Source organism: Babylonia areolata, chromosome 3 (genome assembly GCF_041734735.1).
Source record: "Babylonia areolata isolate BAREFJ2019XMU chromosome 3, ASM4173473v1, whole genome shotgun sequence".
Classification (NCBI taxonomy): Eukaryota; Metazoa; Mollusca; class Gastropoda; order Neogastropoda; family Buccinidae; genus Babylonia; species Babylonia areolata.
Window position 1 is genome coordinate 64,355,800 of NC_134878.1, and position 15,841 is coordinate 64,371,640.

At 44.8% G+C, this 15,841-nt stretch overlaps 1 protein-coding gene across 1 annotated transcript in view; it reads left to right on the plus strand.

The window, feature by feature from the left end:
* The first annotated feature begins 2,689 nt into the window (after positions 1-2,689).
* Positions 2,690-15,841, plus strand: part of LOC143280682 (E3 ubiquitin-protein ligase HECTD3-like) — a 52,658-nt gene continuing 39,506 nt past the window's right edge. The window contains exons 1-3 of the mRNA XM_076585419.1: positions 2,690-3,065; positions 5,266-5,423; positions 13,696-13,927. Of these exons, the coding sequence (XP_076441534.1) occupies positions 2,778-3,065; positions 5,266-5,423; positions 13,696-13,927 (678 nt within the window). The 5' untranslated portion in view covers positions 2,690-2,777. The remainder of the gene's footprint in view (positions 3,066-5,265; positions 5,424-13,695; positions 13,928-15,841) is intronic.

The window sequence follows — 15,841 nt, forward strand, 5'->3', positions numbered from 1 at the left end:
ATATGTCTGAAGTTTTACACATGATCATTGAAACCATTCAGGTTATGGTGTTATATGATCACCATTAACTTCCAGTAGTGTTTTCTAAATAAACATTGCATCAGCATTTTTGTTTCATTTTTCTGCACGTGGATGTGTGTGTGCGTGTATGCGCGAGCGTATGCGTGTGTGTGTTACGTGTGTGCGTGCGTGCGTATGTGTGTGTGTGCGCGAGCATATGTGTGAGTGTATGTGTGTGTGTGCGCGCGCGTATGTGTGTGTGTGTTTGTGTGTGTGTGTGTAGTGACGCCTGTTGGAATGGCACAATAACGAGAGCTGTTTTTGAAAACCTCCCCTGTTATACCATCGGGGCCTGCAGCTTAATTTTCCGTCAGTTTTCATGGCACGAACAACTGTGAACGCTTCGCCCTCAGTGATGTCTGTTACAAGAATATCGGTATCCTGTTCATCATGCTCATCACCAAGCTCTGTTTCTAGCTGATTTATATCATCTTCGTACCCAGATTCCTGACAAAAATCAGATTGGAAAATTTCAGAGAAACGATGGAATCATTCGTCCTTACCAATCCAATTACTGAGCGTAGCTTTTCTGGCAAAGGATTGTTGTTGTTGTTGCTGTAATCTTTTTGGTTCCATCTTTGGGTTTATAATTTCAACACAGTGTCGCAAGAGGTCATATAGTTAATAATTCTTTTCCATATTATTGTACTGGTGAAGGATTTGATTTTACTTCAGAATTTCTTTGAATTATGGGGAGTTTTTATGCAATGACTTCACAACTGTTTTCACCCTGTGCCTTCCGCTTTTAAACTTCCCAGCTCTTTACATTCTCTACGCTTTTGATCGTACTGTTCACTTCCACTTTCTTCCTCTTCAAACTGCCGCGCTGTCCCCGTTTCGGCCGTTTCTAATTCGGCGTCTGCTCCCTCTGCTTCATGCTCTGGCTGTGTTACAGTTTTGATTTAACGTGATAAGAAACTCTAGGGAGAGCTGGACAGTACAAGGTCTTCATAGAAGAAGCCCCCCCTCAGTCAAGTGTTTCGGCCCATAACTCCATTAACTGCTTCATGCGCTGGCTGTGTTACATTTTGTTTTAACGTCATACAGTTTACGTAAATCTCGACGCAGTTCACGTTTTGAGTTCTTGCACACAGAATCAAACCATGAGTCTGTCTCATCTTTCCCAACAGTGATTGTTTTTTGTTTGGGTTTTTTTTGTTTGTTTTTTTTTATAAACAGGACCTTGCATTATGTGGCGCTTCATTAACACAACTAATTGCTTCATTAACATCAGTGTGAATCAGATTCGTAGCCTTCAGTTTCCAAATCGTAAAGAGTGGTAACTCTCTCCATTCGCAAGGTACACAACTTCAAGTCAGTGGTGCTTATGATACCGTCAGACAAATCATTCTTAAATTCAGCTTCAAACAACAACAACAACAACACGTGCACACAAATACGCGCACGCATACACATGCTCATGCATTCATTTTCTCGCTTTCGATCTGTCACGGACACGAGTAGGGCATTAACAGCCCAGAGCGTTCGATCTCTCTCTCTCTCTCTCTCGCTGACAGACTAATAGGCCGACATGCGGACTCGGACGCACACACATACACACACACACACACACGCACACACACACATACACACATTCCGGCACACACACACACACACACACACACACACACACACGGCACACAAGCATTCACAATTACATGCGCGCACACACACACACACACTGTCACACGTGCACACACACACACACACACTGTGACATGCACACACGCGCGCGGCCGCCGCGAGCATGACTCATATAGGTATACAGATATACACATGCAAACACTCAGTGGCACACACACACACACACACACACACACACACACACACACACACACACTCAGTGACACACACAGAGTCATACTGACACATGTATACATAATATACTAAAACAAGGAAGGTGGCAGAATGGTTAAGACGCTCATCTGCCAATATAGAGAGTTCGTGAGGGTGTGGGTTCGAATCCCGCTCTCGCCCTTTCTCCCAAGTTTGACTGGAAAATCAAACTGAGCGTCTTGTCATTCGGCCGGACATGATGAGTCGATAAACCTAAGTCCCCTGTGCAGCACGCACTTGACGCACTGAAAAAGAACCCATGGCAACGAGAGTGCTGCCACGGTCCTCTGGCAAAATTCTGCAGAAGAACTCCACACTGATAGGATATAATTATATGCATCCACTCAAGGCCTAACAAAGCGCGTTGGGTTATGCTGCTGGTCAGGCAATGATCTGCCTAGTAGATGTGGTGTAGCGTATTTGGATTTCAGTGTCTGAACGCAGTGACGCCTCCTTTAGAAACTGAGACTGAAACTTAAACACGCACATACACACAGGTAGATGGACAGATTAGACAGACCGTGAGACACTGACACACGACTGCCGTGCGTGTCACACTCACACTGTGACACACACACACACACACACACACACACACACACACACACACACACACACACACACACACACATGCAAAGAGAGAGAGAGGGGAAGGGTATATGAGAAGAAGGAGGTAAACAAAGATAATCAAATCACTTGCAACTGAAATACGAAACTGAAATATTAGCTTCTGTGAAAGAAACGAAAGTAATGGTAACTTTGCATAATCGCCTTTTCCGGTGTTCAACTTCCGTATACTTTTTTTTATTTCTGGTTTCTGTTTCATCAGAAGGATTTTGGACGAAAACGCCACCTAACCGGTCAAAATAGGTCCCCTGGCCATGGCTTCTAACAGCCTCTCGGTTCCAAGGAGACGACTGGCAAGAATTCGTTGTGTTCAAGAGTGTATAGCATGTTTAAGTGAGGGGAAGCCTCTGCCTGAAAGCGTTTGCTATGTTCCTCTCGAGTTGGAATACCGAAGCCCTGGCAAAAGCACAATTAAATTATACGCAACTCCAGATAGCAAGGCAACGGTTGTGAAAGAAATCGCATGCACCACAGACTCTAGGTTTATGGTGAGTGGCGACGAGTTGTGTAACGGGCAAGGGAAGTGGCTCAAGGTTAAAAAGGTAAGCTCCAGAACATTCCTTTCAGCACACAACTAAGTGGCAAAACTTCGAGTCAAGAGATAACAAGTCTATAGTTCAAGGCTCGAATCCACCCAGTGCCTGGTGATCTGGAGATTTTTCCGATCTCCCAGTGCAACAAATGAGCACTAGAGACCTGCTGTGCTCAAGCCTGAACCCTCTTTAAGTCTTTTGATAAAATTTATTTGTTTTAAAAGAAATTTAGATTTACTAATATACGCACACAGTATTGTTCTGTCTAAACACACATGCAGTACAATTTTGTGTTTGAATGTAGATGTTTGTAATAGTCAAGTAGTTATAGCATTAGATTTTCAATCTGAGGGTTGTGATTTTGGTGCTGGTATCAGTGCCTGTTGGGTTATGGATGGAGATTTATACTATCTGGTATCTCTCTGTGTCCCTGGTCAACAGATGTGTGGTCATTCTAGTGTCTGAACCTTTTTCATATGAACATGTATGCAGAACATCAAATATATATGAAAATATATACATGTATATTAAAGATCCTGTAATCCATGTTGGTGTTTGGAGGGTTCATGAAACACAGATACCCAGCATACACCAACTACAAACAAGAATCATCAGCAAGTTCAAGCTGGTTGAATATGTAGAAGAAGAAAAAGAGGATTGAAATCAAATTATTTTGAAGTTCTGATAACTGATGTTCAGGTCCCATGGAAATGAAAATGCACGGTGGCAGACAAAACCATGCACCAACCACTAGAGAATCCAGTCAGAAATCAAGAAGAAAAGAGAACCTGTCGTTATAGATATCTATATAACAAGGTTGTGGCTTTCATTCCCAGCTGCCTAGATTATGAGAATTTGGCATTCTTGCTGCCCGCCTTATTGAATGTGCTCTTGTTCTTCTCACTTTTGGGGCAATTTCACTGCAGTGTTGGATGGTAGCATTCCCACTTCCACCCCCTCAGCCATCCCATGCATGTGTGTGTGTGTGTACACATTCTGAAACTGAGACTCTCAGTGAGAGTGCAGCATTACCATTAGTGCCCATGAGCATCATTATTTGACTGCAGAAAAAAAGAATGAAAAAGAGATCAATAAAAACCAAATATACTGCTGTCATGGAGTCTCATAATCTCAGATGGATGCATGTACCTAACACCGGAGTTGTCTTTCAAATCTTACTTATTATCATGAATGCATTTTAGGTTTGGGGTTTATTATTTCTATTTCTATTTCATTTTACCTTGTTTGTTTTTATGATCACCAGGATATAAGGAACCAATAAGGTACATACAGTAATGGAATCTCAAAGCAAAATAGACAGCAGTACTGCAGCATTCTTGTTATTCTCATTCATCCTTATAAAACTTACACCCCTAAAACTAATTGTTGTCCTCAAAACGTGTACAGTTGTAGCCCTTTGAGAGGTACAGAAGAACAGAATATTAATCAAAGAAACAACAAAAATACAACCAGATAAACAAACTAGCACACTCACTTATAAGTTTAAAAAAAAACAACACCAACAACACACACACACACACACACACAATCGAGCACTGTTATGATACTGAAGACAGTGACTATGTTACAGGTGAAAGTGGTGTCCTGTGATGACAAACATCAGCTGAACAAACAGACACACTGACTTATAAAATAAAAAATAAAAAAAACACCATAGAGCATAATGATGACAGTGACTTTATCAGTTATGTTCCAGGTGAAGGTGACATCCAGCGATGACAAACACCAGCTGAACAAATAGACATGCTCACTTATAGATGTTTTAAAAAAACAAAACAAAACAGAAAACCCACTATTTAGCACTGTTATGATAATGAAGACAGTGACTTCATGTTTCAGGTCAAAGTGATGTCTAGCGATGACAAACACCTGCTGAACAAACAAACACACTCACATTAAGTTATTTTTTTTAAAACCCACTATAGAGCACCTTTATGATTATGAAGACAGTGACTATATTTCAGGTGATGACAAACACCAGCTGAACAAACACATTCATTCACTTACAGAAAAAAACACTGTAGAGCACTGTTATGATAATGATGACAGTGACTTTATCTTTCAGATCAAATTGACGTCCAGCGGTAACAAGCACCAGCTGAAATAACAACCACGCTCACTCTTAAAATAAAAAAAACACACAGTAGAGCACTGTTATGACAATGAAGACAGTGACTTTATTTTGCAGGTGAAAGTGACGTCCAGCGATGACTTTGAAAGCATTGAGGAAGACGCCTGGCTGCTGCTGTTCAGCAGTCGTAGCTCAGTGGAGGAGACTCCCCCTGTCGTCCCCGTCACCCCCGACACGCCCCCGGCCCTCAGCTTTGAGAAACCCACCATCTCAACGTAAGATTCAGCTTCGTGGTGTATCGAGTATTAATGATAATATAGATGATTGATATTATCAGTATATTGATATTATCAGTAATCTCTCCTTATTCCATGCATGCATTAGATTTAATTCTTTCTGTTCTTTGTTGTTTCTCTCCCATCATGTCTGTAAATGAACTGCATTTTGCATCTTTTTCTCAAAAAACACTCGTATGATATTGATCTAATTCTTTCTGTCTTTTGTTTCTCTCCCATCATGTCTGTGAATGATCTGCATTTTGCATCTTGTTCTCACAAAACGCTGGTATGATATTGAAAACAGTGTATGACAGCCTACATGACGGAGGTGAAAACAGTGTATGACAGCCTACATGACGGAGGTGAAAACAGTGTATGACAGCCTACATGACGGAGGTGAAAACAGTGTATGACAGCCTACATGACGGAGGTGAAGACAGTGTATGACAGCCTACATGACGGAGGTGAAGACAGTGTATGACAGCCTACATGACGGAGGTGAAAACAGTGTATGACAGCCTACATGACGGAGGTGAAAACAGCCTTCCACATAAAAGCCCACTCCTGTCTGTGTATGATGAGTGAAGGTGGGAGTCACAGCCCATAAAGGAAGAAGCAGAAGCAGATCAGACTCAGCAGTTCAGACTGTGAAAGAACTCATTTCTTGGATGGATATGGCTGCGTAGTGTGTGTGTGTGTGTGTGTGTGTGTGTGTGACAGAAGCATCGCTAAGTGTTTTCATGTTTGAACAAGAAACAGACACACACACACACAAAAAGTGTGTTAACGAAAAACAAACAACCAACAACAAAAAACACAGAAATCAAAATTTTCAGTCAGCAGAGATTTTTGTTTTGGGTGAATCCTTTCCTTAGTCACCATGGTAGACAGTGACGGTGACAGCAGGAATTGTTAGGTCTGCCAGTGACGGTGACAGCAGGAATTGTTAGGTCTGCCAGTCACGGTGACAGCAGGAATTGTTAGGTCTGCCAGTCACGGTGACAGCAGGAATTGTTAGGTCTGACAGTGACGGTGACAGCAGGAATTGTTAGGTCTGCCAGTCAGGGTGACAGCAGGAATTGTTAGGTCTGCCAGTGACGGTGACAGCAGGAATTGTTAGGTCTGACAGTGACGGTGACAGCAGGAATTGTTAGGTCTGCCAGTCAGGGTGACAGCAGGAATTGTTAGGTCTGCCAGTGACGGTGACAGCAGGAATTGTTAGGTCTGACAGTGACGGTGACAGCAGGAATTGTTAGGTCTGCCAGTCAGGGTGACAGCAGGAATTGTTAGGTCTGCCAGTCACGGTGACAGCAGGAATTGTTAGGTCTGCCAGTCAGGGTGACAGCAGGAATTGTTAGGTCTGCCAGTGACGGTGACAGCAGGAATTGTTAGGTCTGCCAGTCACGGTGACAGCAGGAATTGTTAGGTCTGCCAGTCAGGGTGACAGCAGGAATTGTTAGGTCTGCCAGTCACGGTGACAGCAGGAATTGTTAGGTCTGCCAGTCAGGGTGACAGCAGGAATTGTTAGGTCTGCCAGTGACGGTGACAGCAGGAATTGTTAGGTCTGCCAGTCAGGGTGACAGCAGGAATTGTTAGGTCTGCCAGTCAGGGTGACAGCAGGAATTGTTAGGTCTGCCAGTCAGGGTGACAGCAGGAATTGTTAGGTCTGCCAGTCAGGGTGACAGCAGGAATTGTTAGGTCTGCCAGTGACGGTGACAGCAGGAATTGTTAGGTCTGCCAGTCAGGGTGACAGCAGGAATTGTTAGGTCTGCCAGTCAGGGTGACAGCAGGAATTGTTAGGTCTGACAGTGACGGTGACAGCAGGAATTGTTAGGTCTGCCAGTCAGGGTGACAGCAGGAATTGTTAGGTCTGCCAGTGACGGTGACAGCAGGAATTGTTAGGTCTGACAGTGACGGTGACAGCAGGAATTGTTAGGTCTGCCAGTCAGGGTGACAGCAGGAATTGTTAGGTCTGCCAGTGACGGTGACAGCAGGAATTGTTAGGTCTGACAGTGACGGTGACAGCAGGAATTGTTAGGTCTGCCAGTCAGGGTGACAGCAGGAATTGTTAGGTCTGCCAGTCACGGTGACAGCAGGAATTGTTAGGTCTGCCAGTCAGGGTGACAGCAGGAATTGTTAGGTCTGCCAGTCAGGGTGACAGCAGGAATTGTTAGGTCTGCCAGTGACGGTGACAGCAGGAATTGTTAGGTCTGCCAGTCACGGTGACAGCAGGAATTGTTAGGTCTGCCAGTCAGGGTGACAGCAGGAATTGTTAGGTCTGCCAGTCACGGTGACAGCAGGAATTGTTAGGTCTGCCAGTCAGGGTGACAGCAGGAATTGTTAGGTCTGCCAGTGACGGTGACAGCAGGAATTGTTAGGTCTGCCAGTCAGGGTGACAGCAGGAATTGTTAGGTCTGCCAGTCAGGGTGACAGCAGGAATTGTTAGGTCTGCCAGTGACGGTGACAGCAGGAATTGTTAGGTCTGCCAGTCAGGGTGACAGCAGGAATTGTTAGGTCTGCCAGTCACGGTGACAGCAGGAATTGTTAGGTCTGCCAGTCAGGGTGACAGCAGGAATTGTTAGGTCTGCCAGTGACGGTGACAGCAGGAATTGTTAGGTCTGCCAGTCAGGGTGACAGCAGGAATTGTTAGGTCTGCCAGTCACGGTGACAGCAGGAATTGTTAGGTCTGCCAGTCAGGGTGACAGCAGGAATTGTTAGGTCTGCCAGTGACTGTGACAGCAGGAATTGTTAGGTCTGCCAGTCAGGGTGACAGCAGGAATTGTTAGGTCTGCCAGTCACGGTGACAGCAGGAATTGTTAGGTCTGCCAGTCAGGGTGACAGCAGGAATTGTTAGGTCTGACAGTGACGGTGACAGCAGGAATTGTTAGGTCTGCCAGTGACGGTGACAGCAGGAATTGTTAGGTCTGACAGTGACGGTGACAGCAGAGATTGTTAGGTCTGACAGTGACGGTGACAGCAGGAATTGTTAGGTCTGCCAGTCAGGGTGACAGCAGGAATTGTTAGGTCTGCCAGTGACGGTGACAGCAGGAATTGTTAGGTCTGACAGTGACGGTGACAGCAGGAATTGTTAGGTCTGCCAGTCAGGGTGACAGCAGGAATTGTTAGGTCTGCCAGTGACGGTGACAGCAGGAATTGTTAGGTCTGACAGTGACGGTGACAGCAGGAATTGTTAGGTCTGCCAGTCAGGGTGACAGCAGGAATTGTTAGGTCTGCCAGTCACGGTGACAGCAGGAATTGTTAGGTCTGCCAGTCAGGGTGACAGCAGGAATTGTTAGGTCTGCCAGTCAGGGTGACAGCAGGAATTGTTAGGTCTGCCAGTCACGGTGACAGCAGGAATTGTTAGGTCTGCCAGTCACGGTGACAGCAGGAATTGTTAGGTCTGCCAGTCAGGGTGACAGCAGGAATTGTTAGGTCTGCCAGTGACAGTGACAGCAGGAATTGTTAGGTCTGCCAGTCAGGGTGACAGCAGGAATTGTTAGGTCTGCCAGTCAGGGTGACAGCAGGAATTGTTAGGTCTGCCAGTGACGGTGACAGCAGGAATTGTTAGGTCTGCCAGTCAGGGTGACAGCAGGAATTGTTAGGTCTGCCAGTCACGGTGACAGCAGGAATTGTTAGGTCTGCCAGTCAGGGTGACAGCAGGAATTGTTAGGTCTGCCAGTCACGGTGACAGCAGGAATTGTTAGGTCTGCCAGTGACGGTGACAGCAGGAATTGTTAGGTCTGCCAGTCAGGGTGACAGCAGGAATTGTTAGGTCTGCCAGTGACGGTGACAGCAGGAATTGTTAGGTCTGCCAGTCAGGGTGACAGCAGGAATTGTTAGGTCTGCCAGTCACGGTGACAGCAGGAATTGTTAGGTCTGCCAGTCAGGGTGACAGCAGGAATTGTTAGGTCTGCCAGTGACGGTGACAGCAGGAATTGTTAGGTCTGCCAGTCAGGGTGACAGCAGGAATTGTTAGGTCTGCCAGTCACGGTGACAGCAGGAATTGTTAGGTCTGCCAGTCAGGGTGACAGCAGGAATTGTTAGGTCTGCCAGTGACGGTGACAGCAGGAATTGTTAGGTCTGCCAGTCAGGGTGACAGCAGGAATTGTTAGGTCTGCCAGTGACGGTGACAGCAGGAATTGTTAGGTCTGCCAGTCAGGGTGACAGCAGGAATTGTTAGGTCTGCCAGTCACGGTGACAGCAGGAATTGTTAGGTCTGCCAGTCAGGGTGACAGCAGGAATTGTTAGGTCTGCCAGTCACGGTGACAGCAGGAATTGTTAGGTCTGCCAGTCAGGGTGACAGCAGGAATTGTTAGGTCTGCCAGTCAGGGTGACAGCAGGAATTGTTAGGTCTGCCAGTCACGGTGACAGCAGGAATTGTTAGGTCTGCCAGTCACGGTGACAGCAGGAATTGTTAGGTCTGCCAGTCACGGTGACAGCAGGAATTGTTAGGTCTGCCAGTCAGGGTGACAGCAGGAATTGTTAGGTCTGCCAGTCACGGTGACAGCAGGAATTGTTAGGTCTGCCAGTCACGGTGCAGAATTGTTAGGTTTGCCAGTCACGGTGACAGCAGGAATTGTTAGGTCTGCCAGTCAGGGTGACAGCAGGAATTGTTAGGTCTGCCAGTCAGGGTGACAGCAGGAATTGTTAGGTCTGCCAGTCAGGGTGACAGCAGGAATTGTTAGGTCTGCCAGTCACGGTAACAGCAGGAATTGTTAGGTCTGCCCATTCAAACAGTGATAATTCACATACTTTTTGAGGGGGTGATTTCGACACCGTTTCCATTGTTGGGTGTAGGATGACAAAGTCAGATTGGAATCACTCACTCAGTAATTGGCTGTTTTACACCAAGATTTTTCTGTTTTTAGCTTCAAGATTTGACAAAGCAATATCCCCTCTCCCTCTTGTCTTTGTGAGGAAAGGCTTTTCAGGTTCAGTTTCAGTTTCAAGAAGGTGTCAGAGTATGTGGACTGATCCATACGCTTCACCACATCTGCTGTGTGATGAAATGTGTAAAAAGCTGATGCCTGACGTAACAGCAGACTGATCAGGCCTTAGGGGTGTGTACAAGGCTAACGTAAAAATGAAACAAAATCATTAGACAAAATAGACAAATAAGCTAATGATACATTAAGAAAAAGTTTTATTATTTTATTATCAGGATGATCTTAGCGATGTTGATTGTTGGTGTCAGTGTTGTTTTCATTCAGTGATGTTTTACTTTTGTTCTGATATAAAGATTTTTTGGTTTTTCTGTTAACTGATTTACCACTCTTTTTTTTTTCTATCCTTTACAGATTTACTCTCTCCTTCATTTTGGTTGCACTTAAGTTATTTGATTTTTACTCTTGTTTTTTCATTGTGGTTTCCTTTTTTCCCCATTCCTTCATAGATTCATGCTTTATTTTCTCTTTAACTCATTCATTTGAATTGGTCATTTGTCATGCTTGTGTCAAAGTGTATGTGTGTGTGTGTGTGTGTGTGTGTGCTTGTCTATACATGTATGTTTGTATGTTGAGAGCTGTAACTGTCTCTCTATACATGTATGTTTGTATGTTGAAAGCTGTAACTGTCTCTCTGTACATGTATGTTGAGAGCTGTAACCGTCTCTCTGTACATGTATGTGTGTATGTTGAGAGCTGTAACTGTCTCTCTGTACATGTATGTTTGTATGTTGAGAGCTGTAACTGTCTCTCTGTACATGTATGTTGAGAGCTGTAACTGTCTCTCTGTACATGTATGTTTGTATGTTGAGAGCTGTAACTGTCTCTCTGTACATGTATGTTTGTATGTTGAGAGCTGTAACTGTCTCTCTGTACATGTATGTTTGTATGTTGAGAGCTGTAACTGTCTCTCTGTACATGTATGTTTGTATGTTGAGAGCTGTAACTGTCTCTCTGTACATGTATGTTGAGAGCTGTAACTGTCTCTCTGTACATGTATGTTTGTATGTTGAGAGCTGTAACTGTCTCTCTGTACATGTATGTTGAGAGCTGTAACTGTCTCTCTGTACATGTATGTTGAGAGCTGTAACTGTCTCTCTGTACATGTATGTTTGTATGTTGAGAGCTGTAACTGTCTCTCTGTACATGTATGTTTGTATGTTGAGAGCTGTAACTGTCTCTCTGTACATGTATGTTGAGAGCTGTAACTGTCTCTCTGTACATGTATGTTTGTATGTTGAGAGCTGTAACTGTCTCTCTGTACATGTATGTTTGTATGTTGAGAGCTGTAACTGTCTCTCTGTACATGTATGTTGAGAGCTGTAACTGTCTCTCTGTACATGTATGTTTGTATGTTGAGAGCTGTAACTGTCTCTCTGTACATGTATGTTGAGAGCTGTAACTGTCTCTCTGTACATGTATGTTTGTATGTTGAGAGCTGTAACTGTCTCTCTGTACATGTATGTTTGTATGTTGAGAGCTGTAACTGTCTCTCTGTACATGTATGTTTGTATGTTGAGAGCTGTAACTGTCTCTCTGTACATGTATGTTTGTATGTTGAGAGCTGTAACTGTCTCTCTGTACATGTATGTTTGTATGTTGAGAGCTGTAACTGTCTCTCTGTACATGTATGTTTGTATGTTGAGAGCTGTAACTGTCTCTCTGTACATGTATGTTGAGAGCTGTAACCGTCTCTCTGTACATGTATGTTTGTATGTTGAGAGCTGTAACTGTCTCTCTGTACATGTATGTTGAGAGCTGTAACCGTCTCTCTGTACATGTATGTTTGTATGTTGAGAGCTGTAACTGTCTCTCTGTACATGTATGTTTGTATGTTGAGAGCTGTAACTGTCTCTCTGTACATGTATGTTGAGAGCTGTAACTGTCTCTCTGTACATGTATGTTTGTATGTTGAGAGCTGTAACTGTCTCTCTGTACATGTATGTTGAGAGCTGTAACTGTCTCTCTGTACATGTATGTTTGTATGTTGAGAGCTGTAACTGTCTCTCTGTACATGTATGTTGAGAGCTGTAACCGTCTCTCTGTACATGTATGTTTGCATGTTGAGAGCTGTAACTGTCTCTCTGTACATGTATGTTTGCATGTTGAGAGCTGTAACCGTCTCTCTGTACATGTATGTTTGCATGTTGAGAGCTGTAACCGTCTCTCTGTACATGTATGTTTGCATGTTGAGAGCTGTAACTGTCTGCATTGGACTTTTAAGCGATATGACAACAATCTTGTGTGTATGCTTATGGGTGTTTCACTTATGCAGCTGTGTTTGTAGAACACTCAAAGCCCTGTTAAAAGATTAACTGCTGTGTAGACTGTAAACTACCTTGTAAACATCCAGTATCGAGTAAACGCCAACCCCCATCTTAGGTTAAAAACAGTGCATAGGGTAAGACATGCCCACACCCCACTTTTAAAACAAATAAGAAGAAAATTTCTATGAACAAACGATAATTCAAGTTGCCATTTGTGATTGTGTTGTCTTACAAAGCAGTTGGGCTTTAGATCCAGGGATAAAGAATCAAAGCCTGCATGAGGTGTTGATGTGTCGTTGAAGAACAATGGAGAGCGTGACGTGACGTCACTGCATGGCACAGTGCATTGTTTCAGTAGCTGGTATTTTGTTCCCACTCCCAGCCCAGTCAGCGCTGTGTGGTCAAACTTAAGTCAGGGAAATGGGGTTCCTGCAAAGGGTCAAGTACCCAGTAAATGTCCACCTCCCAACTTGAGGGTGAAATTTGTGCAACGTGAGGGTGGACACTTACACGGGGGTTGACGTGAAATGCCCATTGTTATTGTCTTTGTTGATAATTTTGCTTGTTTGTTCAGTCTAAACCCCTGTCAGCATACTCACTCAGGCATTTTATGACAGCTGGGTGGAGGTTAGCTGCTGTTTGATGAAAATGAACATTATCGTTATTATTGCTCATCCGAATGACTAGCGGCCAGACCACCACTCAAGGTCTTGTGGAAGGGGGGAGAAAATACTTAGCAACTATGGGATTTGAACCAGTGTGATTTAGATTCTCTGGCTTCCTAGGCAGACTCGTTACTTCTATTATTATTGTTATGAGCATTTGCACCTAATCTTGAAAATAAGCTTTAGGCGTTTACAAAGAAAAAAAATTGAACACAAGACACAAACATTATAAAATGATTCATCCCCCCATCCCACACACCCCCAAAACACACACACACACACACACCCACCCAAAACACACACACACACACCCCAAAACACACACACACAGCACTCGTGCCAACACGTCCGCTCCAGTACTCAAGTGGCTGGCACTCAGGCGTTGTGATTTCAGCTGGGAAGAGGTGGTGGACGGCCGCTACGCGCTGCAGTTCCAGTCCCACAAACCCCCAGCACTGCCGGCTGACGGGGCCGCTGTGCAGCAGCTGAGCAGCATTCCGCAGGTGTGGTCGATGGAGCACGACGAGGCGCTGGTGCAGCTGATGGCTCAGCACATCCATCGCGACAACGACGCCCTGGGTGCCATCAAGAACTACGTGGAGCACGTCGACGTGTCGTCCTACTGTGTCAGTTGTGCTGTGTGGTGTCATGTGTTGTGTTGTGTTGTGTTGTAACGTCAGTGTCTTTTCCTACTGTGTCAGTTGTGTCGTGGTGTGGTGTGTTGTGTGGTGTGGTCCACCGCAACAACGACGCCCTGGGTGCCATCAAGAACTATGTGGAGCACGTTGACGTGTCGCCCTACTGTGTCAGCTGTGTTGTGTTGTAATGTCAGCGTCTTTTCCTACTGTGTCAGCTGTGTTGTGGTGTAGTGTTGTGTAGTGTGGTTTGGTGTGTGGTGTGGTTGTGGTGTGGTGTGTTGTGTTGTGTTGTGTTGTAATGTCGACGTGTCTTCCTACTGTGTCAGTTGTGGTGTTGTGTTGTGTGGTGTGTTCTGTGGTGTGGTGTGTTGTGTTGTAACGTCGACGTGTTTTCCTACTGTCAGTTGTGTTGTGGTGTAGTGTTGTGTGGTGTGGTGTGTTGTGTGGTGTATTGTGTGGTGTAGTGTTGTGTGGTGCGGTGTGTTGTGTTGTAGCGTTGACATGTCTTCCTAGTGTGTCAGTTGTGTTGTGGTGTGGTGTGGTGTGTGGTGTGGTGTGATGTGTTGTAACGTCGACGTGTTTTCCTACTGTGTCAGTTGTGTTGTGGTGTAGTGTTGTGTGGTGTGGTGTGGTTGTGGTGTGTTGTGATGTAACGTCGACGTGTCTTCCTACTGTGTCAGTTGTGGTGTGCTGTTGTGTGGTGTGTTGTGTTGTAACATTGACATGTCTTCCTACTGTGTCAGTTGTGTTGTGGTGTAGTGTTGTGTGGTGTTTTGTGTGTAGTGTTGTGTGGTGTGTTGTGTTGTGTTGTAACGTCGACGTGTTTTCCTACTATGTCAGTTGTGGTGTGGTGTTGTGGGGTGTGTTGTGTTGTAACGTCGACGTGTCTTCCTACTATGTCAGTTGTGGTGTGGTGTTGTGGGGTGTGTTGTGTTGTAACGTCGACGTGTCTTCCTACTATGTCAGTTGTGGTGTGGTGTTGTGGGGTGTGTTGTGTTGTAACGTCGACGTGTCTTCCTACTATGTCAGTTGTGGTGTGGTGTTGTGGGGTGTGTTGTGTTGTAACGTCGACGTGTCTTCCTACTATGTCAGTTGTGGTGTGGTGTTGTGGGGTGTGTTGTGTTGTAACGTCGACGTGTCTTCCTACTGTGTCAGTTGTGGTGTGGTGTTTTGTGTGTAGTGTTGTGTGGTGTGGTGTGGTGTGGTGTGTTGTGTTGTGTTGTGTTGCGTTGTATTGTAATGTCAACGGGCCTTCCTACAATGTCAGTTGTGTTGTGGTGTAGTGTTGTGTTGTGTGGTGTGGTGTGGTGTGTTGTGTTGTGGTGTGTTGTGTTGCGTTGTCTTGTAATGTCAACGGGCCTTCCTACTGTGTCAGTTGTGTTGTGGTGTGGTGTGTTGTGTTGTGTGGTGTGGTGTGGTGTGGTGTGGTGTGTTGTGTAGTGTTGTAACGTTAACGGGCCTTCCTACTGTGTCAGTTGTGTTGTGGTGTAGTGTGGTGTGGTTTGGTGTGTTGTGGTGTGTTGTGTTGTGTTGCGTTGTGTTGTAATGTCAACGGGCCTTCCTACTGTGTCAGTTGTGTTGTGGTGTGTTGTGTTGTGTGGTGTTGTATTTTATTGTACTGTGCTGTATTGAAGCATAGTATACTGCACTGTACTGTACAGAGCATACTGTACTGCAAAGAGAGTGGGGATGTAACTTGGGCAAGACACTCTCCACTATAACAATCAAATTCTAGCCCAGATAGTGGGGACAGCAGTTACCACCTCTGCTGTTCTGATGGTCATAGTCGTACATGACTGACTGTAAAAGACATAAATACACACTGTACTGTACTGTATTGTACTGTATTGTATTGTATTGTATTGTATTCCTTTTTGTCACAACACTTTTCTCTGTGTGAAA